At 39.8% G+C, this 24,402-nt stretch overlaps 2 protein-coding genes across 11 annotated transcripts in view; one reads left to right on the top strand and one right to left on the bottom strand.

The window, feature by feature from the left end:
• The window catches only part of LOC103004502 (serum paraoxonase/arylesterase 1), a 41,976-nt gene extending 30,175 nt beyond the window's left edge, over nt 1–11,801 (top strand). The window contains 4 exon segments of the mRNA XM_007198407.3: nt 744–877; nt 6,864–7,024; nt 8,356–11,387; nt 11,597–11,801. The gene's annotated coding sequence lies outside the window, so the exon portion shown is untranslated.
• PPP1R9A (protein phosphatase 1 regulatory subunit 9A) overlaps nt 3,184–24,402 on the bottom strand; it is a 295,263-nt gene continuing 274,044 nt past the window's right edge. For 5 of the 10 annotated variants that reach the window (XM_028162275.2, XM_028162277.2, XM_007195742.3 and 2 more), the window contains 5 exons: nt 11,169–11,367; nt 9,097–9,216; nt 8,113–8,136; nt 6,837–7,019; nt 3,184–5,461 (listed from right to left, as the gene is read on the bottom strand). In XM_028162275.2, the coding sequence (XP_028018076.2) occupies nt 5,252–5,461; nt 6,837–7,019; nt 8,113–8,136; nt 9,097–9,216; nt 11,169–11,367 (736 nt within the window). In that variant the 3' untranslated portion in view covers nt 3,184–5,251. The remainder of the gene's footprint in view (nt 5,462–6,836; nt 7,020–8,112; nt 8,137–9,096; nt 9,217–11,168; nt 11,368–24,402) is intronic. The other 5 variants (XM_007195740.3, XM_007195743.3, XM_007195745.3 and 2 more) reach the window with 3 other exon arrangements.

Genomic DNA, 24,402 nt, shown 5'->3' with positions numbered 1-24,402 from the left:
CCACTTGTGTTATATCTGGTGATGAGCTGTGTCATCACTCCACAAAAGAAGTAAATAAATGGTCCCGTGAGAGCAACGCTGCCACCGGAGAGCCAGCAGTTAGTGACTTAGGCAGCACAGCGACCCAATGTGTAATTTTAGAGCGTGAGCGAATGCACAAGAGCATACAGTGCAATTTTTAGCCAAGGAAACTGCAGTCTGCAGCTGAAAATCCCCAAAGCTGTATAAACTTCTGAGCTTCAACTCAGCAATGTGCAATCTTGACATCAAAGCATTAACCAAACGTGTGAGGAAATTTCATCTCGCTAAAATACCAAGTATCTAATAAACCAATTTTACCAAAATATATAAACATGTAGAAGGATAAGTGCATTTAATAGAAATACGTTAAAAAAATCTCTTAAAATCTCATGAGCCATTCAATGTACACACACAAAAAAAGTGGCAATAAGGCTATGATACTGCTCAGGGTCCTATCTGACATTACCAAGTTCCATATACAATATATATTTTTGATGCCATGTGATTGCAGTATGTGCATGTATGTACAGTGGGAGATATATTCACAGGTATGTAGTTCTGTACGTCTACACAAATGGCATGCACATTCTTGAGACGTTGCCTCTTGTTCTCTTATTCTTTACCTCATTCATTCTCCCGTCCCTAGCGATTTGGGGGTGGGGGGCTGGGAGGAGGGGCAAGGATTGGAAATCATCATGTTTCTTTCTTTTCCCACTCTGCAGGTCTGGAAGCAGGTCACGTGCCATGCTTGGTCCACACACTCACACGTGTGAGCCTTCCAGTAACCACCATTCCCTCAGCACATCCACACAGACACGCGAACACAAGCACGTCAGGACCCTCTGTTTAGCATAAGGTAGAGCCTGATGTTTTCATTTTCCAGGGGAAATTGCTTCTGTAGGCTTTTTCTTTGCCCTTTGATTTCTAGGTCGGGTCTATTCTATGCTGCTACTTTAAATACTACTGCTGTACTGTCTGGTGTTATTTTTTTCCCCAGTGTTTTGGACCAAGACTAAGTTTCCTGAGACTTTAAATGCCTAAGACAAATATAAACAAGATCTGCCTGCACACACAGGCTGTTCTTCAGGAGTGAATTTCTGAAGCACATTCGTATTTCTTACAGCGCTGCTTCTTTTTGAGAACTTACTTCCCACCCCTATCATCATAACGAAAGCAATTCTAGTAGAAAATATGGACATTTTATTTCTGGACTTCATCCTTAAATGCTTAGCTTCATAACAGTGTACAGGGAGATCTCCTTGATTAAAGGTAAATTGGAAAAAGATATTTTAAAAACTGGGCTTTTCTTTTTCATTTTACCGTTTCATTCAGAAAGCACTAAGGACTTGGCATTAAGCAGGTGACTTGAACCCTACTGACTGCCGTCCACCAAGTTGAAATGCCCCTCATCTGCAGCTCTATTGGGACAGTAAATTTAGTTACTCAAATGGAAGCTGGTAATTCTGAAATATCTCCATGTAATGAAGGGGCTACATCACATCCCAAGCATAGACATTCCATTTAGAATTGCTGGGATACCTCCTTTTGAAACTTCTTGAATAGTATGGCCAAACACTGGTTCTCCTCTCTTGCAGCTTGGTCTGTATAACCTTTAACACTTACAAATGAGTTAGAATAGCCATATAAATGTGAGTTTTCATTTACCTTTTAAAATATAATTTTAAAGCACACATTAATCCTATTACACAAAGAAAGAACCTAGCCGAGAATTCTTTGTCTTCAGCAGAAACCATAAAGGCTAATTAAAGTGCTAGATCAAACAACCTGGCTTGGGCCTGTAGCTTGGGCCTGGGATATCTCAAGATTTCAGGGTAGCGATGACTACAGGATAAAACAAGGGTTCATTTGGTTCCTCTCTTGGCTTCTTGCCCCTCTGTTTCCAACGACAACAAAGCAGCACAAGGTAGTTTTCCCATTTCACGCCCCATTTAGAAGCAGAGGCACCTATCACATTGCAGTCATGAACTATTGTGGGTTAAAATGCTTACGTGATGTTGAGGGTGGGAAATCCATGTCAACCCCAGCTAAAGGAGGATAGTATAGAGTAGCTTTAGTGTCATGAAATTAACGCTGGACTTCATCAGTGTGTTAGAATGGGCAAAATTAGATTTCTACCCTAACTTATCACTCTGCAGTAAACTTCTGATTCAGGCAAAGAAAGAAGGAGAAAACTACTACATAACCTGTAAGTTACTTTAAGGGAGATAGATAGTCTTTAAATAAAGTAATCTAAGTCCTTTAGTGGAACACCCTGCCCCAGACACCCAGCTCATACAATGCTCTCTGTCTACCGCTTGGCCTCACCACAATCTCCTGTCCCCCAAAGCATTACCTGTACCCGCAAAACACTTTTGGCTTTTGTTAGAGTCATACTGAGCTGTCGTTTAAGGAATATAGTTCATAGTAACCAGATATTCCCTTTTTGTTCATTTTCTGATAAATAAAAAAACTACAAAGTCTGTAACGTTCATGAAGCAAAAATTCTGGGCTAAATTGTAAGGATACTGAAAACCACTAGCGTTAAAGTTAGGATTGTGTAAGACACTGGAACCTCAATTAGGCATCATGCACCAGAGTCAATAAAGGAAATAACAGGAAAACAAAATGTTCACAAGATCTGAGGTCCTTCAGTTTGTTTTCATATCCTTTTATCAATCTGTTTACGCTTTATCCTTTGTTGGACAATCAAATCAATTTCAGCAGTTTTAATTAGTAATGTTAAAATAACTCATTAAGACCTAAAATTACTATAATTTAACTTAAAAAATCAAAACTGTCATACTACAAACTAAATGATTTGAGGAATAAGAATTTGATTTATAATATTGTCGGTTGTTGATCTAAACATTGGAAGTGTATAAATAAAGTTAAAATAAAGAACAATACTTCTAAGACATCTAAAAAGGCAATATAATAGATCATAAATTATGTGCAGAGACAGACTTATACACATTTCCAGTATATACTTCCGTTTTCAAATATTACCAAAGTGTAAACATAACAACATAAATCATCCTTCTATTTCCACTCTTAAAATGAATACAGTGAAACTTCCAGTGTGATCCAGATCACTTTTTTTCCCCAAAGATAAGTAAAAATGGCAAAAATTTACAATAGCAAGCACTAGCATTACCAGATTTTGACTAATTTAGTCTTTTAGTATTGAAAAGATTTGCTGAATTTTGTAGTTCATTGATAGTGGTTCCTGGTTTCCCATGATATTAATAAATCGCAAAGCACCACCTATCTCAAAATATTAATAGAGATTCCAGTATGGAGTTTCATTATCATACGATAGACGATATGAAATGAATGACGATATGAAATGACGATAGAAAAAAATAGGTAGTGACTTTGATAATCGTAAAACACAATGTTACCTTATGCCGATGTTTCTGAGGATCAAATGAATGATCTACACCTAGTGACAAAGGAACTGAAGCGTAACCGACAACACTCTGTCACTGAAAAGGAAACAAGCCTTAGGGAAGAACAAGATTATAAATTTCTAGTTTAGACAACTTCAGATTTTGGATATTCAGACAAGCAAAAAAAAAAAAAAATCACAATGCTTCAAAATAGGAGATGGAGCTATATGGGAAGAAGCCCCTTTATGTTAACCTTCAAAAGCCTTCCCCTAAGCTCTGCGTATAGAACATTTCCAGTGGAAGACAAGGACGGAGACCACCCTCCTGCCCCAAAAAACCAAAGGAAAGGCAGTAAAATACTTGTCCAAGGATTGGTCTGGCCTCAACTCTTATTTTGAAACTCGTCCTCTGGAAAGTGGATGACCTCATTTTTGCAGCCAATGCAGCAAAGAGAACCAGATGCATGAGCATAAAAAGCAAAACAACAACAACAATGACAACAAAAAATCCATCATTTTAAATTTCTCAAGATGAGTTTATTTTCTCCTCCTTCTGCCCCACTCTCCTGCACTTGAATTAGTTGGATGAAACACTGAAATCCTTAATACTGGCTTTAAAATAAGTATAACCACCTGCACTGCCAGCCTGCATCATGTGTACCGTCTTAAACAAACTTTAACTGTAAAGTGGAGATCTCCAAAGAATGAAAGAGAACGGCTCAGAAAAACCATTCAAAACATCTCTAAAATATAACTGACAGCTCTCCTTTATGGGAACATTCTGTGTGCTCAATAAGATTGCTTCTCTGGTCGAATGTTATTCAAATCTAACTTTTCTCTAACTGGTATTTCTATTTTTCTTAAAAGTACATTTGTTAAAAGTCTAACTGAGCCCACTTGGGAAATCTTGAGTAGAAAATATGTGATGAGTTCCTGATTGTGTCATAGTCAGGCTGAAGACCAGCCAGAACGTTCCCCAGGAGAGGAAACCCGAAAATGTTGGTTTCCTTAAAAATCAATTTTCTGTTCAATTTGTTGGGGAGAAAAGGAACTGTGTTGTGTGTGTCGGTGCTGCTGAAATACTGAACACGCAGCAGTAGCAAAGTAAACAACAGATCCCAATATCCCATGGCCTCACTAACGTCTGAATTTTTCTTTGTTTGGCTAAATCTGGAGGATAAATGTTACCCTCAGAACCCCAAGGTAATGCCTACATCCACATTCTTAAGGCTTTTGCTTCCTTCTGGGGTTAACAAATAAGTGTAATTCTTTTCTCTCTTCCCAATGCCCAGCAGGCAGCACAGTTTGCTCGCTTTTTGCCACAGTAGGCAAAGAGCAACCACATTTCCACAGCGGGGTTGTCTCAGCGTCCAGACAAAGAAATGAGGGGGAACCTTTCCCACACACCAGAGTAGATTCTGCAGCCCAGATCTCATGGCAGAGCGGTGTTCTTGGCCATGCAGATACGTGCCATTGCTCAGTTTCAGGATCCCATACTGAAAATGCATGGCGTTCCGTGGACAATGCCACGGTGTGTCATGCTCTTGTTGAGCAGGATCACGCTGGTCCTTCAAGTGACACCACCCACCCAACACAAAGAAGAGAGAAACACTGCTACTTTGCACCTCTCACAAATGAGATCCTTGGTTTGTTACTAAACCAAGGGTGGCTTGGGATTATTTCAGTAGGTTAAGAGTGAGTGTACTCTATTAATGCAGAAAATGCAGTTATTGAACACACAGTTCCCCAGTCTACCTAGAGCACATTACCCCTGTCATCAGTTTCTTCTTCATCCTCCGGAGGAGAGCAGGGCAGGAAGAGGTGGAAACTTCTCTGTGTGTGTCACTGCTCACCAGCACCCTCTGTGGCAGCTGCCATCTTCTCTGTCTTTTTAGACTTCCTCTGCATTTGCTCTTGTTCCTTCCTCCTCAGCTTTTCTCTTTGTTTTTCTATTTTCTCTTGGGCCTTCCGAGCCTTCTCTAGAGACACTTTCATTTCTTTGAGTCTTTTTTTGACCACTGCTCGGTCCTGGGATGATGTCATGCCAAGAGCCTAAGAAGGAAACACATAAACAAACTGAATTTGAAAACCAATGACCTCTCTGCTTATGATGAGGCTGATAGCACAAGATGTTCAAACTCAAGAACTAATGTAAACATAATCAAAGAGGTAGAAACTGAGGAAGAGCTGATTACATTTGCCAAAAATCTACATACTGTGGGGCTGAGCTTTATTTGTTCTTTTATACTTTGAAGTCCCTAGCACAGTACCTCCTAAACCTCAGCAAGTAAATGCTTTCTGAACTGGTAATTAATGGGTCAGTGAATGGAAAAAGGGCACAATTCTGCTTCTCCAACCTTTGGGCTGTAGACATTTACAGCCAGAAGTATTGCTAAACCCATTGATATTTTCAAAAGATAGGAGTGGGCACCTGCTGCCACGGAGGGTTCCAAGAAGGGCAGGAGGAATCGAAGTGGCTTCCTTTCTGCCAATGTATTCATTTACAATGAAGACCAAAAATGTCTTTGGGACCAGAATGCTCATGTCGGCATGATTAGCCGTGCTCTCCCTGTAGGCGGCAGACCTATAAAGGAAGTCTGGTCATAACGAGGAGGCTGCTCGATGAGCTTGGGATTCAGAATAAGGGGAGTTGGTTGCGTACTTTACACGTTTCATGACCTTCAGAATCAACAGCGGGATGCATCCATCTCCCCAACAGGGACAGCCTTGTCAATGGGCCTTCATATTCACAGGCTATTGATTGATCTCTAACCTTTTCAAGACTGTCAAGAGCTACTCATCTGCCCGTCAGCCCAGCAGGGGGCTGAGGTTGGGGGTGGCAGGCTGGCTGTGAGCTCCTTTTGCCCTTTTTCCACAGGGGTAGGTGCCACCTCAGGCTCTAAAGGAGATGGACTGGACAGGTGAAAATGAGAGCACCAGGGCAGGGGAGGGAGGGCACGGCCTGCACTTGGTGGGGGAAGAAAGTTCTGGGGAGAACGCAGTCCCGGTTTTTGAGTGGTATGCAGGGAAGAGTGAGGGTGGGGAGAGCAATGAGTTAAAAAAAGGGAAGATTCATGGACCTGGGTTTTAACTCTAATGTCATGGGAGAGTCCACATCGGCCATTATTAAAACTCATACTACACAGGAAGTAAGTAGAGTTAATACACGGACCATGTGTTGCTTGGCGGAAGCAATGGAGTGAGCCTCTAGCTCTCCTGCTCAACAGCCTACTACTGTTTGATTCAGAACCCGACGACTTTCCAAAACTTCCTTTACCACTCAGAAATCATTTAAGGTCCTTTCTGCTAACTGTGGGGGAGAAGTACCTCTCAGATATGCAGGATGCTCTCATCTAATGGAAACGTTTTAGGTGCTATGTGTAATACAAATTATACTTGGTAACCTAACACAAACATAATTCTTTACCTTAAGTTTATTTCCATCCAACTGCAGGAGTTGCTCTCCAGTGATGTTTTGGGCACTGAATTCAGAGACATACTGCTCCAGATTTAGGCTCATTAGCCAGTGAGAAACCTGCTGCACGCTCCATTCATGAACGGCCCGATTCAGACACTGACTGTGTTTGGGAGACTGTCCGTCATCAAGAATCTGAGGTAGGAATGTTACGCAGGGTTGTTAAAGGACCGAGAAGCTGTAGCTCAGTATGGCATGTGATGCTATCAAAAGCCATTTCTTGCCTATTAGAGCCACACTTGTTTTTAAACCATAAAGTAAACGAATGGTTCTAGTTGTATGTGTAACACACACAAAGTTATTAACTCTACATTTTGTTTAGGTATTTGGAAATTTAAAAATTCCCCCAAACAAAGCATTTTAATGTAGGAAGTTTAAAACTGAAAAATACACTCCAGTGTTGCAAGGTTTTACATTAAAACACTATGGAAAGATTATCAGATGCAGAAAACGAATACATCATTAATCTCTATATGTAATGCATCACTCTGCACTGATCCTCTGCTAAGACATCAGAGATATGTAAAGATACATTTAAAAATACTGAGGTATCTCTTTTACTTAGAAGGGGAGAGCATTAAGTCCTCAAGCATTCTTAGGGGAAATTTCACAGCCATTATTTCACTTGAGCAGCAAGCAAACCCATGAGGAAGGTAGGACAGGTAATTTCCATAATTACTTTTAATAAACAAGGCAGGTGAGGCCCAGAAAGTCTACAGATCTGTCCAGTATCACGCAGCTAGTAAGTGGTGGAGCTCAGCATTTACTGGTTTATTCCAAATCCCAGGCTCTGTCCAAGGCAGGACATTGCTACGAATAGTGCAAAGGGCAGCTTGGTTCCTAGAACCACTAAGCTGAGAGGAGATGAAGGCAATGATAAATCTGGGAGGAGAGACAGGAGTCACCTCAGTGACCATGCAGGGAACACAGAGGAGGGGATGGGGAAGCTGAGATGAAGGCAAAGGAGGTGAAACAATGGGCTGCGTCAGGGTAATGGTGATGGGAGACACAGCAAGGGACTCTGGAGGTGGAATCTGGAGATCCTCTTGAATGTCTTTTCAACTAAGACATAGACAAGCGCAGACAGTGTAACTATTTAACACGAGGAAACCCTCCGCTACAGAGGAAAGTTTCTTGTCTTGTTTGATTTTAAATCATTTGCAAAGAAAGAAAAGAAATGTCAGACAATACCATGTCAGCCACCACACACAGCCCACTGAGAGCTCACCTCATCATCTATCATATCCAGGCTCTGAGTGAGAGAGCAACAAAGGAACCAAAAAGAAAAGTGTTACAGGAACAGGAGACACACATGTACAGTACAAAGTTTTAATACAATTAAAGTCACACCAAGCCTAAAGAATATGGGCAGAAGAATTTAAGGGGGAAAAACATTTTACAAAGCAAAAATCACGTTAGAAAGAAATAACTAAGAACAAATATTTAGGGTGAATATTATCTCTACTTACAGCGCTTCTCCCCAGCCCCACCCCTGCTCCCAGTACTGGTATTTCTTTCTTCTACTTATCTGTTGGAGCACTAAGTCAATCACCAGTGTAATCTTCTGCCCTCCTGTACACATTATATCTCCTGAGAATCCATTGCAATGCACACTTGACCCTGGCTTCTAAGTAAGTGGTTCTCTCCTTGTTTTCCTTCCTTACCACAACTGCACCTCTCCCTCTCGACTTCGGTGATTCTCAATCAGGGGCCACTCCCCACTCAGAGGGAACATCAGGGATGGTGAAAAAGGTGAGGGAGGAGGGGGATGGATCGTCTGTAAACTCCCTCGAGATTTCTTTTTTTTTTTTTGCCGCACCTCGCAGCTTGCAGGATCTTAGTTCCCCAACCAGGGATCAAACCCGGGCCCCCCTGCAGTGGAAGCACGGAGTCCTAACCACTGGGCCTCCAGGGAATTCCCTCCCTTGGGATTTCTGGGCTGTTCCCTATTGCTGCTCTCCAGTGCCCAGCCTCCCATCCCCAACCCTCTGTGGATAGTCATCCCATTTATATCAAAGAAAGGCTGAGGAGGTCCCTAGACAGCTTAAAGGGGCTCAGAAATAGTACTTTGCTTCCATGTTGAGACAGGGAGGGAGCGAAATCATGAGGATTGATATGCAAAATCTGCCTAAAAACATTTTCCCTGGTGATAGTTCATCAGTAAAATGTATGATCTGAAAAAGCAGCTCTGTCGTCAGTGCCGTGCATGTACCTCATCTGATGACAGCACCAAGGACTGAGAGAGCCCAGGTGTTTTGGGTTCTGCTCCCAGGCCGCTCAGGTCTGCTGAACTGGTACTGCTGGGACTGAAGTCATCATTGAAGGTAAAATTCTGAAAAAACAAATAAAGGTCACTGTTAAATGAGCATAGTGAGTGAACCAGAGGTAGGTATGTTTGCAAGTTCTGGAAAGGTTCTTTTTAAGTAATCTTAGAAGAGATTCATATTTGGTTTGGTGACCTTCACCCGGCAGTGGTTGAGAACACTGTGCCTTCTGCGCTGGATAGGGAATTCTAGGTGCTTTCTCCATCACATGAAAGGATAGATGTCTTAGAGAAATGATTCTTCAACCTCTCTTCAAGGGTACAGCATTCATTATCCTCTGCAACTGCTCAGAGGGGTAATATTAATAAGCCTATCTTCTTTGACCCTAATCGTGATAAGTAACAAAGTAAAAATACAAGATGGTGTGGTGAGCCTGAGTTATTAGCAACAGATGGCAATCCATATTAGAAAGGTAGCTTGAGCACCCCCTGGGAAGGATCGCTTGCTGTTGGCCGTGATAAATACTGTGAGAGATGGCAGATCCTCTCCTGGATGTAACCTTCAAGATGATGAGTTCTGGGGTAGGTCACAGTCTGCCATTACACTAGTAGTCACATGCTAAAATACAACTCTTGCACAGCACCAACAGAGTACCAAAGAGGCTGCAGCACGGACAGAAACACATTTCCAAATAATCACCTGGGGGTTGGGGAGGTTGAGGGTGTGTACATAAAACTTCCCCAGAATTTCATTAAAATGTTCAGTGGATATTAAAGTCAAATGAATTCACATCCAGTGCAAGATAATGGTAGAATCTATTCAAACAACATTTAGATTTCTCAGATCCAAGACTGAAAATGTTTCAAGACTGAAGTGGCCTTCTGCTTCCAGAACTTCTTTTGCTAATAATTCTAGAAGGACTGGCTTTCCTGGAGCTCTAAGCACCTGACCAACACCATCTTGTTTCCTATTCCCCTTCCTTAGGAACCGGACTGTTAGTTTTCCATTAGGTTCCCTTGCACTGGGTTTAGCTGGTTGTCAAGAATAAATACCATGCCAGAGGCTAGAGCATTCAGTACCAAACAAACGCCAAGTTTGCTAAAACTTCAGAAAAGGAGACGAAATCAGAGCACAAGGAGCTAGGCTAGTAAAACATTTAAGCAGGTGAGCATTTAACACAGCACATTACCATTTGACATTGTCATTGGAGATATGACCCCAAATTCTGTCGAAACCTTATGAGCTGTTGACCTCAAGAAAAGAATTAAATTCAAGTTAACATTAATCACAGGTTTCTGTTTGAGAAAGAAAAGTGAACATTGATAAAAGGAGACCAAACAACATGTGAAAGTTAGCCACCGTATGTGTTTCAATAAAATGTTAGGTAAGGTTTGCAGCGTCATGCTGGAAATAACCATCGTGCATTTAAAAACAAATAAGCATATAATTCCTCATTCTGCTAAAGTTAAAAAACTTTGGTGATAGAATTGTAACAGTTTATCAACATGGAAGTTTGACTTAAAAGAAGAAATAAGTAAGGGTGCTATGTCAGCATTGGTTTGTTTGAAAGAGTTTCATTTAGATATATTGAACACATATTCAGTCCCAAATTTATTTGTTTTCCAGTAAATCTTGAAGAGCACAGCAAAAATAGTTTTGTAATGTAATTTAAAGTGGAATACTTGGTAAACAGATCTATCATACTGTTCCATGATTCAAATGCATCTTTCCCAGCATGGCTTGACTGTCAAACTGAGATTAAGTAGCAGTATGTGAAAAGACAGGCAAATCAAAGATTAACGTACAATCTAGAATGGAACAGTATTAAAGAAGGTGATGGTTAAATGAGGCTTTCTTCCTCCCCCACACAAGAAATACCATGCATTGTCTACTGCAGTGTTATCACATTGGTTTCTCGGTTCCAGAGTATACACACAAGTTGAGAATGCTTTCCAAAGATCGAAGAGGAGGAAGGATTGGGGGTTTTCTTGTTTGCTTTTTTAATCCATGTGTTTTCTACCTTAGACCCCTTTTTATCTGAAATTAGAGTTTCAGGAGAAGGCTGAAGGGGACTTGCAGATGCAGGCAGGTTCCTGAAGGAATAGGATCCTTTCCGGCTTTCGTTAAACCACGAGAAAGGCAGGCCCGCTGACGGCGTGGAGGCCTGAGCAGTGGAGGACAGCTTCGGTTTCCAGTGTTCCAGCCTGCCGCTGAAGATCCTGGGTTATGAAAAGAACGGGTATGTTAGACAAAGAAAAGGCAGATGTAAAGCTTATTGAAATGAATTCTGAAGGGACTCTGAATATAGTTTGAAGTCATAGTTTGAGAAATTATTCTACACAACGGATAGAGTAAAAATTTTGCCCTTTTGACTAGAACGTTAATCTTAATAGTTATCTTTTTTTGGTTAATTTTAATTTTTCTTTTCTTTTGGGCCACACCACGCAGCATGCGGAACTTCCCTGACCAGGGATCGAACCTGCGCCACCTGCAGTGGAAGCGCAGAATCTTAGCCACTAGACCACTAGGGAAGTCCAATAGTTATCTTTTTTGCATCTAAATGGATTCTATAACAATGATCAATATTTTGTTATCATTATTGCCACGATGAATTTTATGAAATGTGCCTAATAAATGTATGTGGATAAATTAGTATCAGCGAGGGGCATGGTCTTTTAGGAATTGCTATTAAGTTAATCATCACAGCATTCCCTTTATTTGGGTCACATAACAGTGCCTCACACTAGTGACATGAGCTCATAACCAGCATTCTACCCTGGCCTCCTCTGAGCACAGGTTCTCAAGAGCCTGAGACTTTAGAAAATGATATATTTAAATACTTGGAAATTTCTGGGCTCATGATACTTTAAGCAGAACACACACCTTATTGGTTTTTCATCATAATCTTAGTGCCTTATCACAGGAGGAACATCAGACCCGAGGTCCTAAAATCGTACACACTTCCTGTGTACAAGGCCTTGGGCCTTCTCTCAGAGTCTATTTCCTCATCCATAAAAGGTGGTTATTTTATATATATCATATGTGGTTGTTAAGAATTAAATTAGATAAGTGTGAAAGTGCTTTGAAAAATGTAAAGGTATAAAGGTCTATGCTTATTTAATATTTAAAGGACTCAAAGGCATTTGAAAAACACAGTTTGAAAACAGACTTTTGGGACTTCCCTGGTGGTGCAGTGGTTAAGAATCTACCTGCCAATGCCGGGGACACGGGTTTGAGCCCTGGTCCGGGAAGATCCCATGCACCGCAGAGCAACTAAGCCCGTGAGCCACAACTACGGAGTCTGCAAGCCACAACTACTGAGCCCGAGTGCCACAATTACTGAAGCCTGTGCGCCTAGAGCCCATGCTCCACAAGAAGAGAAGCCACTGCAATGAGAAGCCTGCGCACCACAAGGAAGAGTAGCCCCGCTCGCCGCAACTAGAGAAAGCCCGTGCGCAGCAATGAAGACCCAACGCAGCCAAAAAATAAATTAATTAATTAAAAAAAAAGAAAGAAAGAAACCAGACTTTTTTTTCTTAATGCAGTTACCTGTATATTTATATTTACCTTTTGGTTAAAAAAAAATTATCAGGAGCTGAGGCAGGAATGGGCAGTAGTTTCTATGCACTTGGAAGAAGTCACCCTCAATACGTCCAAGTGATCTCTGATATAATGCCTATTATTTGTTAGCTGCTGATGTCATGACAACAAAGAGATTCCCTTTCAATTAAAAGTGCCTCAACAGCATGGCTTACGGACAACTTTTGTCCCAGATGTATACTGAATTTCAACCGTCTCACATCTCATTTCTCATTATTTTGAAATAGTATATATTTCAAATTTATATAGGTAATACAACTCCTAACAATTCCTGTTCATTTCCAAAGATTAGTGAGAATCAAATGGGACAATTAATGTAAAAGCATCTTGTAAACTGTAAAGCAATATATGTGTAAGGGGATTATGAGAACGATAACTGAAGAGAATGCAAAAGTCCACGAAGTTTTGGTAGCATACTGAAACCACAGGTTGGGTCAGTAAAAGTGTTTGTCACACTAAAGATTCCAGGAGATCTGATGATTTTAATGGTGTATTTATTTTTTAAAACAAACAAACCCAAAGGGGTCTGCAAGGATAATAAAGAACAACCAGAGATGTGTCAACCTTCAATTTTATCCTGAAGTTTAAACTAAAAAAAAATTTGTATCCTTAAATCCACTTACTATCAAAAAATGGGGAGATGTGGGTTTACAGTAACTGAACTTAAGAAAGTATGCTAGCAGCGGCAGATTGGTCTTCTGTAAGAAGCACTTTTTATTCCTGGGTCTTGGACCAGTGCAGTGGTCCCCAAATAAGTCTGATAAGGATCATCTGAAGCAGCTGTTCAAATACAAATTCTTGGGTACCTGGACTTACCAAGTTAGAATTTGGGGGAGAGGGAGGAATTGACCTGGAATATATATTTTTTAATAATACATGTCTGAGCTCACTCTTAAAGTTTTTAATAACTATATTTATTAATATTATCCTGAATACAAATGTGAGGTTTCTGGAGCAGAAACAGGTTATTATTTACTTACAAAAGTTATTGCACTGGTTTCCCATGCCCTAATTTCCTCTTTCCAGGCTGACACAATGGGAACAAGTTGTCATCCTATACTTGGTCTACATTATTGGTGAGGAATCTAAAAAATATGAATCTGGATGATTATATAGGAGGGACAGCTGTCTCCCTTCTTTCCTCTGAGAGAGGGAGAGACATCTTATCTCCTTAATGTAAACAATTCAACTTGAGAAGGATCTTGGGTTCTTATGCTTTGGAAAGTAATATATGTCAGAGTAATATATGTAAGTAATATATGTCAGACTAGTGTCTCCAGCTTTACAGCCCCGGGAACGTCTCCATAGAGTTGGGTCTCAGCCCCCTCCCCCCATCCCCACTTCTGGAAAATGTAATCACATACCTCTGGGGAGGTAAATCTCTCTGCAGGTAAATCTATCTATCTAGTCATAATTTAACTTCTCAGGCTTATCGTTTAGCTCAGGTGCCACATTCCAGTAAAAATGCTCACAAAGCTCTGACTGTGCAGAAATATAAAAATATTTTCCCTGTAGTTTCCCTCTTATAATTGGGGATATTTGAGATTAATTGGACCTGATGATTATTTTCCTCCTCTTTGGTTATAAATGTCTGAATCAATTAATCAAAGTAACATGGGAATTTTTTTAAAGAGTTCCATCCATAATTCAAATAAGGTATGGTAGTGCTTAAATATATGGATACTGTTTTAAAGTTTATAAACAGGCCATAATGAATGACAGCATGAGTATCTTGTCCTACTCCCAAGTGAACTGCCTTTGTAGCAACGCTTTTAAAACCACCACCACTACCACATTAAAAAAAAATTTTTTTAACATCTTTATTGGCGTATAATTGCTTTACATTGTTGTGTTAGTTGTTGCTGTATAACAAAGTGAATCAGCTACAAGTATACATATATCCCCGTATCTCCTCCCTCTTGCGTCTCCCTTCCACCCTCCCTATCCCACCCCTCTAGGTGGTCACAAAGCACTGAGCTGATCTCCCTATGCTATGCGGCTGCTTCCCACTAGCTATCTATTTTACATTTGGTAGTGTATATATGTCCATGCCACTCTCTCACTTCATCCCAGCTTACCCTTCCCCCCTCCCTGTGTCCTCAAGTCCATTCTCTACATCTGCGTCTTTACTCCTGTCCTGCCCCTAGGTTCTTCAGAACCATTTAAAATTTTTTAGATTCCATATATATGTGTTAGCGTACGGTATTTGTTTTTCTCTTTCTGACTTACTTTACTCTGTATGACAGACTCTAGGTCCATCCACCTCACCACAAATAACTCAATTTAATTTCTTTTTATGGCAGAGTAATATTCCATTGTATATATGTGCCACATCTTCTTTATCCATTCATCTGTCGATGGACACTTAGGTTGCTTCCATTTCCTGGCTATTGTAAATAGTGCTGCAATGAACATTGTGGCTCATGACTCTTTTTGAATTATGGTTTTCTCAGGGTATACGCCCAGTAGTGGGAATGCTGGGTCGTATGGTAGTTCTATTTTTAGTTTTTTAAGGAACCTGCACACCGTTCTCCATAGTGGCTGTTTCAATTTACATTCCCACCAACAGTGCAAGATTCCCTTTTCTCCACACCCTCTCCAGCATTTATTGTTTGTAGATTTTTTTGGTGATGGCCATTCTGACCAGTGTGAGGTGATACCTCAGTGTAGTTTTGATTTGCATTTCTCTAATGATTAGTGATGTTGAGCATCCTTTCATGTGTTTATTGGCAATCTGTGTATCTTCTTTGGAGAAATGTCTATTTAGGTCTTCTGCCCATTTTTGGATTGCTTTGTTTGTGTTTTTGATATTGAACTGCATAAGCTGCTTGTATATTTTGGAGATTAATCCTTTGTCAGCAGCTTTGTTTGCAAATATTTTCTCCCATTCTGAGGGTTGTTTTTTCATCTTGTTTATGGTTTCCTTTGCTGTGCAAAAGCTTTTAAGTTTCATTAGGTCCCATTTGTTTACTTTTGTTTTTATTTCCATTTCTCTAGGAGGTGGGTCAAAAAGGATCTTGCTGTGATTTATGTCATAGAGTGTCTGCCTATGTTTTCCTCTAAGAGTTTTATAGTGTCTGGCCTTACATTTAGGTCTTTAATCCATTTGGAGTTTATTTTTGTGTATGGTGTTAGGGAGTGTTCTAATTTCATTCATTTGCATGTAGCTGTCCAGTTTTCCCAGCACCACTTATTGAAGAGGCTGTCTTTTCTCCATTGTATATTCTTGCCTCCTTTATCAAAGATAAGGTGACCATATGTGCGTGGATTTATCTCTGGGCTTTCTATCCTGTTCCATTGATCTATATTTCTGTTTTCATGCCAGTAGCATACTGTCTTGATTACTGTACCTTTGTAGTATAGCCTGAAGTCAGGGAGTCTGATTCCTCCAGCTCCGTTTTTCTTTCTCAAGATTGCTTTGGCTATTCAGGGTCTTTTGTGTTTCCATACAAATTGTGAAATTTTTTGTTCTAGTTCTGTGAAAAATGCCATTGGTAGTTTGATAGGGATTGCATTAAGTCTGTAGATTGCTTTGGGTAGTATAGTCATTTTCATGATGTTGATTCTTCCAATCCAAGAACATGGTATATCTCTCCATCTGTTTGTATCATCTTTAATTTCTTTCCTCAGGGTCTTATAGTTTTCTGTGTACAGGTCTTTTGTCTCCTTAGGTAGGTTTATTCCTAGGTATTTTATTCTTTTTGTTGCAATGGTAAATGGGAGTGTTTCCTTAATTTCTCTTTCAGATTTTTCATCATTAGTGTATAGTAATGCCAGAGATTTCTGTGAATTAATTTTGTATCCTGCTACTTTACCAAATTCATTGATTTGCTCCAGTAGTTTTCTGGTAGCATCTTTAGGATTCTCTATGTATAGTATCATGTCATCTGCAAATGGTGACAGTTTTACTTCTTCTTTTCCGGTTTGGATTCCTTTTATTTCTTTTTCATCTCTGACTGCTGTGGCTATAACTTCCAAAACTATGTTGAATAATAGTGGTGAGAGTGGGCAACCTTGTCTTGTTCCTGATCTTAGTGGAAATGGTTTCAGTTTTTCACCACTGAGAATGATGTAGGCTGTGGGTTTGTCATATATGGCCTTTATTATGTTGAGATAAGTTCCCTCTATGCCTACTTTCGGAGGGTTTTTAATCATAAATGGGTGTTGAATTTTGTTGAAAGCTTTTTCTGCATTTATTGAGATTATCATATGGTTTTTATCCTTCACTTTGTTAATATGGTGTATCACATTGATCGATTTGAGTATATTAAAGAATCCTTGCATTTCTGGGATAAACCTCACTTGCTCATGGTGTATGATCCTTTGAATGTGCTGCTGGATTCAGTTTGCTAGTATTTTGTTGAGGATTTCTGCATCTATATTCATCAGTGATACTGTCCTGTAGTAGTTTTCTTTTTTTGTAACATCGTTGTCTGGTTTTGGTATCAGGGTGATAGTGGCCTCGTAGAATGAGTTTGGGAGTGTTCCTCCCTCTGTTATATTTTGGAAGAGTTTTAGAAGGATAGGTGTTAGCTCTTCTCTAAATGTTTGATAGAATTCACCTGTGAATCCATCTGGTCCTGGGCTTTTGTTTGTTGGAAGATTTTTAATCACAGTTTCAATTTCAGTGCTTGTGATTGGTCTGTTTATATTTTCTATTTCTTCCTGGTTCAGTCTTGGAAGGTCGTGCTTTTCTAAGAATTTGTCCATTTCTTCCAGGTTGTCCATTTTTTGGCATAGAGTTGCTTGTAGTAATCTCTCATGATCCTTTGTATTTCTGCAGTGTCAGCTGTTACTTCTCCTTTTTCATTTCTAATTCTGTTGATTTGAGTCTTTTCCCCTTTTTTCTTGATGAGTTTATCATTTTGTTTATCTTCTCAAAGAACCAGCTTTTAGTTTTATTGATCTCTGCTATCGTTTTCTTCATTTCTTTTTCATTTACTTCTGATCTGATCTTTATGATTTCTTTCCTTCTGCTAACTTTGGGGGTTTTTTGTTCTTCTTTCTCTATTTGCTTTAGGTGTAAGGTTAGGTTTAATTGAGATTTTTCTTGTTTCTTGAGGTAGGACTGTATTGCTATAAACTTCCCTCTTAGAACTGCTTTTGCTGCATCCCATAGGTTTTGGGCCATTGTGTTTTCATTGTCATTTGTCTCTAGGTATTTTTTGAAACACTCTTTGATTTCTTCAGTGATCTCTTGGTTATTTAGTAGTGTATTGTTTAGCCTCCATGTGTTTCTATTTTTTACAGTTTTTTTCCTGTAATTGATATCTAGTCTTATAGCATTGTGGTGGGAAAAGATACTTGATATGATTTCAATTTTCTTAAATTTACCAGGGCTTGATTTGTGACCCAAGATATCATCTATCCTGGAGAATGTTCCATGAGCACTTGAGAAGAAAGTGTATTCTGCTGTTTTTGGATGGAATGTCCTATAAATATGAATTAAGTCCATCTTGTTTAATGTATCATTTAAAGCTTGTGTTTCCTTATTTATTTTCATTTTGGTTGATCTGTCCATTGGTGAAAGTGGGGTGTTAAAGTCCCCTACTCTTACTGTGTTACTGTCGATTTCCCCTTTTATGGCTGTTAGCATTTGCCTTATGTATTGAGGTGCTCCTATGTTGGGTGTGTAAATATTTACAATTGTTATATCTTCTTCTTGGATTGATCCCTTGATCATTATGTAGTGTCCTTCTTTGTCTCTTGTAATAGTCTTTATTTTAAAGTCTATTTTGTCTGATATGAGAATTGCTACTCCAGCTTTCTTTTGATTTCCATTTGCATGGAATATCTTTTTCCATCTCCTCACTTTCATTCTGTATGTGCCCCTAGGTCTGAGGTGGGTCTCTTGTAGACAGCATATATACGCATCTTGTTTTTGTATCCATTCAGCCAGTCTATGTCTTCTGGTTGGAGCTTTTAATCCACTTACATTTAAGGTAATTATAGATATGTATGTTTCTATTACCATTTTCTTAATTGTTCTGGGTTTGTTACTGTAGGTCTTTTCCTTCTCTTGTGTTTCCTGCCTAGAGAAGTTCCTTTAGCATTTGGTGTCAAGCTGGTTCGGTGGTGCTGAATTCTCTTAGCTTTTGCGTGTATGTAAAGGTTTTAATTTCTCCATCAGATCTGAAAGAGATCCTTGCTGGGTAGAGTAATCTTGGTTGTAGGTTTTCCCTTTCATCACTTTAAATATGTCCTGCCACTCCCTTCTGGCTTGCAGAGTTTCTGCTGAAAGATCAGCTTTTAACCTTGTGGGGATTCCCTTGTATGTTATTTGTTGCTTTTCCCTTGCTGCTTTTAGTATTTTTTCTTTGTATTTAATTTTTGATAGTTTGATTATATGTGTCTTGGTGTGTTTCTCCTCAGATTTATCCTGTATGGGACTCTCTGTGCTTCCTGGACATGACTGACTATTTCCTTTCCCATATCAGGGAAGTTTTCAACTATAATCTCTTCAAATATTTTCTCAATCCCTTTCTTTTTCTCTTCTTCTTCTGGGACCCCTATAATTCGAATATTGGTTTGTTTAATGTTGTCCCAGAGGTCTCTGAGACTGTCCTCAATTCTTTCCATTCTTTTTTCTTTATTCTGCTCTGCAGTAGTTATTTCCACTATTTTATCTTCCAGGTCACTTAACTGTTCTTCTGCATCAGTTATTCTGCTATTGATTCCTTCTAAAGAATTTTAAATTTCATTTATAGTGTTGTTTATCATTGTTTGCTTGCTCTTTAGTTCTTCTAGCTCCTTGTTAAACGTTTCTTGTATATTTTCCATTCTCTTTCCAAGATTTTGGATCATCTTTACTATCATTACTCTGAATTGCTTTTCAGGTAGACTGCTTATTTCCTCTTCATTTGTTTGGTCTGGTGGGTTTTTACCTTGCTCCTTCATCTGCTGCGTATTTCTCTATCTTCTCGTTTTGCTTAACTTACTGTGTTTGGGGTCTCCTTTTCACCGGCTGCAGGTTCGTAGTTCCCACTGTTTTGGGTGTCTTCCCCCATTGGGTAAGGTTGGTTCAGTGGATTGTGTAGGCTTCCTGGCGGAGGGGACTGGTGCCTGTGTTCTGGTGGATGAGGCTGGAGCTTGTCTTTCTGACGGGCAGGACCACATCCAGTGGTGTGTTTTGGGGTATCTATGAACTTAGTATGATTTTAGGCAGCTTCTCTGCTATTGGGTGGGGTTGTGTTCCTGTCTTGCTAGTTGTTTGGCATGGGGTGTCCAGCACTGGAGCTTGCTGGTCATTGAGTGGAGCTGGGTCTTAGCATTGACACAGAGATCTCTGGGAGAGCTCTCGCTGATTGATATTACGTGGGGCTGGGAGGTCTGTGGCGGTTCCATGTCTGAACTCGGCTCTCCCACCTCAGAGGCTCAGGCCTGACAGCCGGCCGGAGCACCAAGACCCTGTCAGCCACACGGCCAAACTTTAAGCTTGATTTATTTATTTAATTCGAGTGTCCATCTTTGACTCTGTTCCCATATGGAATGGATCTTGATCTTATATATCCTTTTCTTAATCCTCCTTGGAACTAGGAAAAAGAGAGTAATGTATCACTTCATTTCCAGCATAGAGTTCACTGTTCTCTACCACTTTTAATAGGTAGGAAATAAGAATACTGTTGCCAAATTGTTGTCATTCTAATGCCCTATTTGAAAAGGACTTTTGGTAGTTCAAATCCTGGCCAGGTTAACATTTCAAAGAAAATCTGTAGACCACGTCTCATTAAACCCTTTCATAAAATTCTCACTGCCAGGAAAATACTCAAGAGTAAAAATTCCATGTGGAGTTGTACATCCAGCACTAAAGACGGGTCCGAAGGCCAATGTGATGAATGTGATCATAGAAGCTCAGCCTTGGATAATATCCAGAGGCTTTCTGCTCTAGCTTTCCACATCACGATAACGGAGGAACAAAGGAATAGTCACATAGAAAGCAAAGAAAGCCCACTTCTAAGGAGACAACCACTGTCCTCACTGCTGCAAACCATCAGATCCTGGGGTATTTTGAAGACTATTTTCCAGGTCTGGCTGTGTCCCTGCTGGGGCTGTATCCTGTCCCCCTCATTTCTTTGTGTATCCTTGACTCTAAAACTCCCTGAGCTGATGGAACCTCTGTGTGGTTCCTAGTATCCTTCAAAAAACTGAACAGTGGTACGCTTCCATTTGCTTGGACCTAGAGTATAGAATATTCATTTAAAAAAGCAAACTCTTCACTACTTTAAAATTATAGACCTATCAGCTCACCAGCTTTCTAAAATAAATGCCAATTTCCTTTTGGATAGACAACTCTCGGGCCTACAAAAGGAGCAGAGGGTTTGGTAACAGTTATTCTACTATTGACCACTCTTATAGTCTGTTTCACTTTGTGGAGAAATCTGTTAAGAATAACATAAAATTCTTCCTTCCCTCCTTCCCTCCCTCCCTTCTTAACTTTTTTGACTCTGAGGGCAGGTTATGGGCCAAGGGGCATAAACTCCATACAGATCCTTAATAATTCCCTTGAAAAATCAAGATTGGTAGAAATGAATACTTAATAGATCTAAAAATAATTTCTAGAGGATCAAAACAGGCATGTGTGCTATACTTGCTTCATTTTCTTTTTTAGCTTATACACTAAAGACTCACTATCATTTTTGGAAAAAATAGATTCACAAATCACTGTTATATCCCTGATTGTTTTATTGTTAGGAACTGGGAGAAAGCATGTCTTCAAATTAAGTCTCTATAATCCAAAAATGCCATTTGCTGGGGGTGTGAGGTGGGGAGAGTAACTGCCTCCTGGCATTTAAATAGTTTATGGTTAACAACTCTATAAAACAATTAACTCATTTATATATCTTCAAACCAGTTTACCCTGGTGCTAGCACCCCAAAATTAAGTTGCTCAGGTAAACATTCCATGGTGATTTTTTTTTGGGGGGTTTTAATTTTGAATACAATTAAGTATTCAGAGTCTAATTGGATGTCATCAAAATATAATTAGGAGTTCAGGAACTTCCAGAATAGAAAAAGTATAAACAGAATATAGAATTCAAGCAGGTAGTAAAGGAGGTTAATTGAAGAAAGTTAGGTGCAACCAGAGGAAGGATTGCAGACCTCCATTTACTCAAATCAGATGAAGTAATTCTGCAAGGTTCTAACATCCATTAAGGACACGGAGGTTGTAAAGCCAGCCCCTTCTGAAGGGGACTGAGAGACCTGAACAGGTAACAGCTATTACAAGCAGGTGTCCATCTGCAGCCAGGCCAACAACCTTGAAATATCCTGCTTCTAGATCCTGAGTTATGGTCTAAATATCTGATCAATAACCAACAGCCCATTTGAGATGGTCAACATAGAGTGCTTAACCTTAACTTATGATGGGGTTCAGGACATGCTACCCCCAAATAGGGCACACCTTGGCATAGTGAATATTTTAAGCTGAAGGAATTTGAGAAAAGGCAGGTGCAGGAAGGGCTCTCTGACCTTCCCCATCTCCCCTGAACCAGGTCATAAGACCCTCATGTGAGAGAGGTACCCTCCCTACACCCAGAGGAAAGGAGCATCCTTAACTCCATAGATGGACAGACGCCAAGAGGAACCTGAGCAAATGAATGAACAGGCCTGGTTAAGTTTCCCCGGTTTACTACCCTTAGCCTCATACCTTTCTGTCCTATCACACTTCCCCACAACTTTCCACACTTCATCAAACCTAGGATAAAAATTCTCCAGGCTTAACTCCTTCTTTGGGTCTTATTTCCTTTTTTTTTTTTTTTTTTTTTTTTTAAATTTATTTATTTTATTTATTTATTTCTGGCTGTGTTGTGTCTTCGTTGCTGTGCGCGGGCTTTCTCTAGTTGTGGCGAGCAGGGGCTACTCTTCGTTGCGGCGTGCGGGCTTCTCATTGCAGTGGCTTCTCTTGTTTCAGAGCTCGGGCTCTAGGCCCGTGGGCTTCAGTAGTTGTGGCACGCAGGCTCAGTAGTTGTGGCTCACGGGCTTAGTTGCTCCGTGGCATGTGGGATCTTCCTGGACCAGGGATCGAACCCGTGTCCCCTGCATTGGCAGGCAGATTCTTAACCACTGCGCCACCAGGGAAGTCCCTGGGTCTTATTTCCTAATGAAGGCTCCTGTGTCTCATAAAACTTACATTAAATACATTTGTATGCTTTTCCCTTGTTAATCTGTCTTCTGTCAGTCTAATTTACAGGGCTTCAGTTGAAGAACCTAGGAGTGTAGAGGGAAAAATATATTTTTTTCTTCCCATACACTCACTTGAGATGGAGAAACTGTTTCCTTAATGAGTCTTCCCCATACTGGGAAGATATAAAATGAAACAGCAAGATGATCATGTAAATAAAATCCATATTATCAAAACAAAAATATTAGTTTAGGAATAATAAATATACTGGTTAGTTTTTAAGAAAATTTGTATTATTAGAAACTGAGAAAGAAACTTGTCTATTGAGTCTACCTTAATATATTTAACTGATTTCAGATTTAACTAATTAAGGTGTAAAACTACCACACTGATAAAGAGTATTGGGATGTTTAGAGTCACTATAGTTATTTTAATTTAGTAGATTTTCAAGAGTTTTTTAAAGTATGAAAAGTGTTGATTTGTTAGGAATGTAAGTTTGTCAGGTTTTAGGCACTGGAAATTACTTAAAAGGAAAACTAAATAGATTAAATTTATAAATGCAGCTAAAAACAGGACAGACAATTATGGGGGAACAGGTCTGCTCTCCTGAGGCTAAGCTAATATTGTTCAAAGGTTTTCATGGAAGTGAAACCTTTTTTATTTCATATCAAATTTTACTTGATGTGTAAAACAAAATGACGGGATTTGTAAGTTGAGCCAAACTCAAAAAAAGCTAGGTTTTAAAATTGGAGACTTTAACAAATTACTCTTAATTTATAACCCAAATAATCCTCTTTTTAAGAACAAAGCTACTACCTTTGGGCATTAAAAATATCAAGTGAAGGGGAGAGCCCACGTGAGCTACATGGCCAAGGTTAAGTTCTCCAGTGGTGAGTTTTTGCCATCACTGTTCATGGCCACTAGTGGCTTGGTAATGTGCGCTCTAAAACTTTTCAGGCTCAAATTATTCTGCCATTTTCTAATGGCCATTCTCCACCGGCATTTATAACTACATTTTTGTTTCTCGTTTTTTAAAATGTTTTTTTTTTTTTTTTGAAGGAAAAAGCTGGCTCCTCTTTGGGGTGCCTCTGTGGGGCGGTGTAGGCAGAGAAAGGGGTTTCTCTCTCTGTGTGCGTGTGTTTATCCCACTCCTCAGCTCTTCTGAAAGGGTGTGTTTCAACTCCAGCTCAGGAGCAGAGGCTTGGCCCTTGCTCAGCAACAGGGCAGAACTGCCCTCCAGGTACTTGTCATGCAGTATAATCTCAAATCCACTGCAGTACCATGATTTATCTAAAGTTTCTTTGAGAGAAAGTGCCTGAACTATACTCCACATGGTCCATTTATTCGTCAAGGTAGTACCAAAGTCACCCCTGCATGAATGAGACTGCCAGCAAAATATGTCCAGAGAATATTTTGTTTTATATCCCTGCAGTAAGAATTACTTTAAGCATTAATAGTGATGATAGCCATTTATATTTACTAAGGACTTAAAATGTGCTTAAATGTGATCTCAATCCCCTTAATGACCTGAAGAG

Source organism: Balaenoptera acutorostrata, chromosome 7 (assembly GCF_949987535.1).
Source record: "Balaenoptera acutorostrata chromosome 7, mBalAcu1.1, whole genome shotgun sequence".
In the NCBI taxonomy this organism is placed as follows: Eukaryota; Metazoa; Chordata; class Mammalia; order Artiodactyla; family Balaenopteridae; genus Balaenoptera; species Balaenoptera acutorostrata.
The sequence above is the reverse complement of the archived record's forward strand: the minus strand, read 5'-3'. Positions and strand labels throughout refer to the sequence as shown.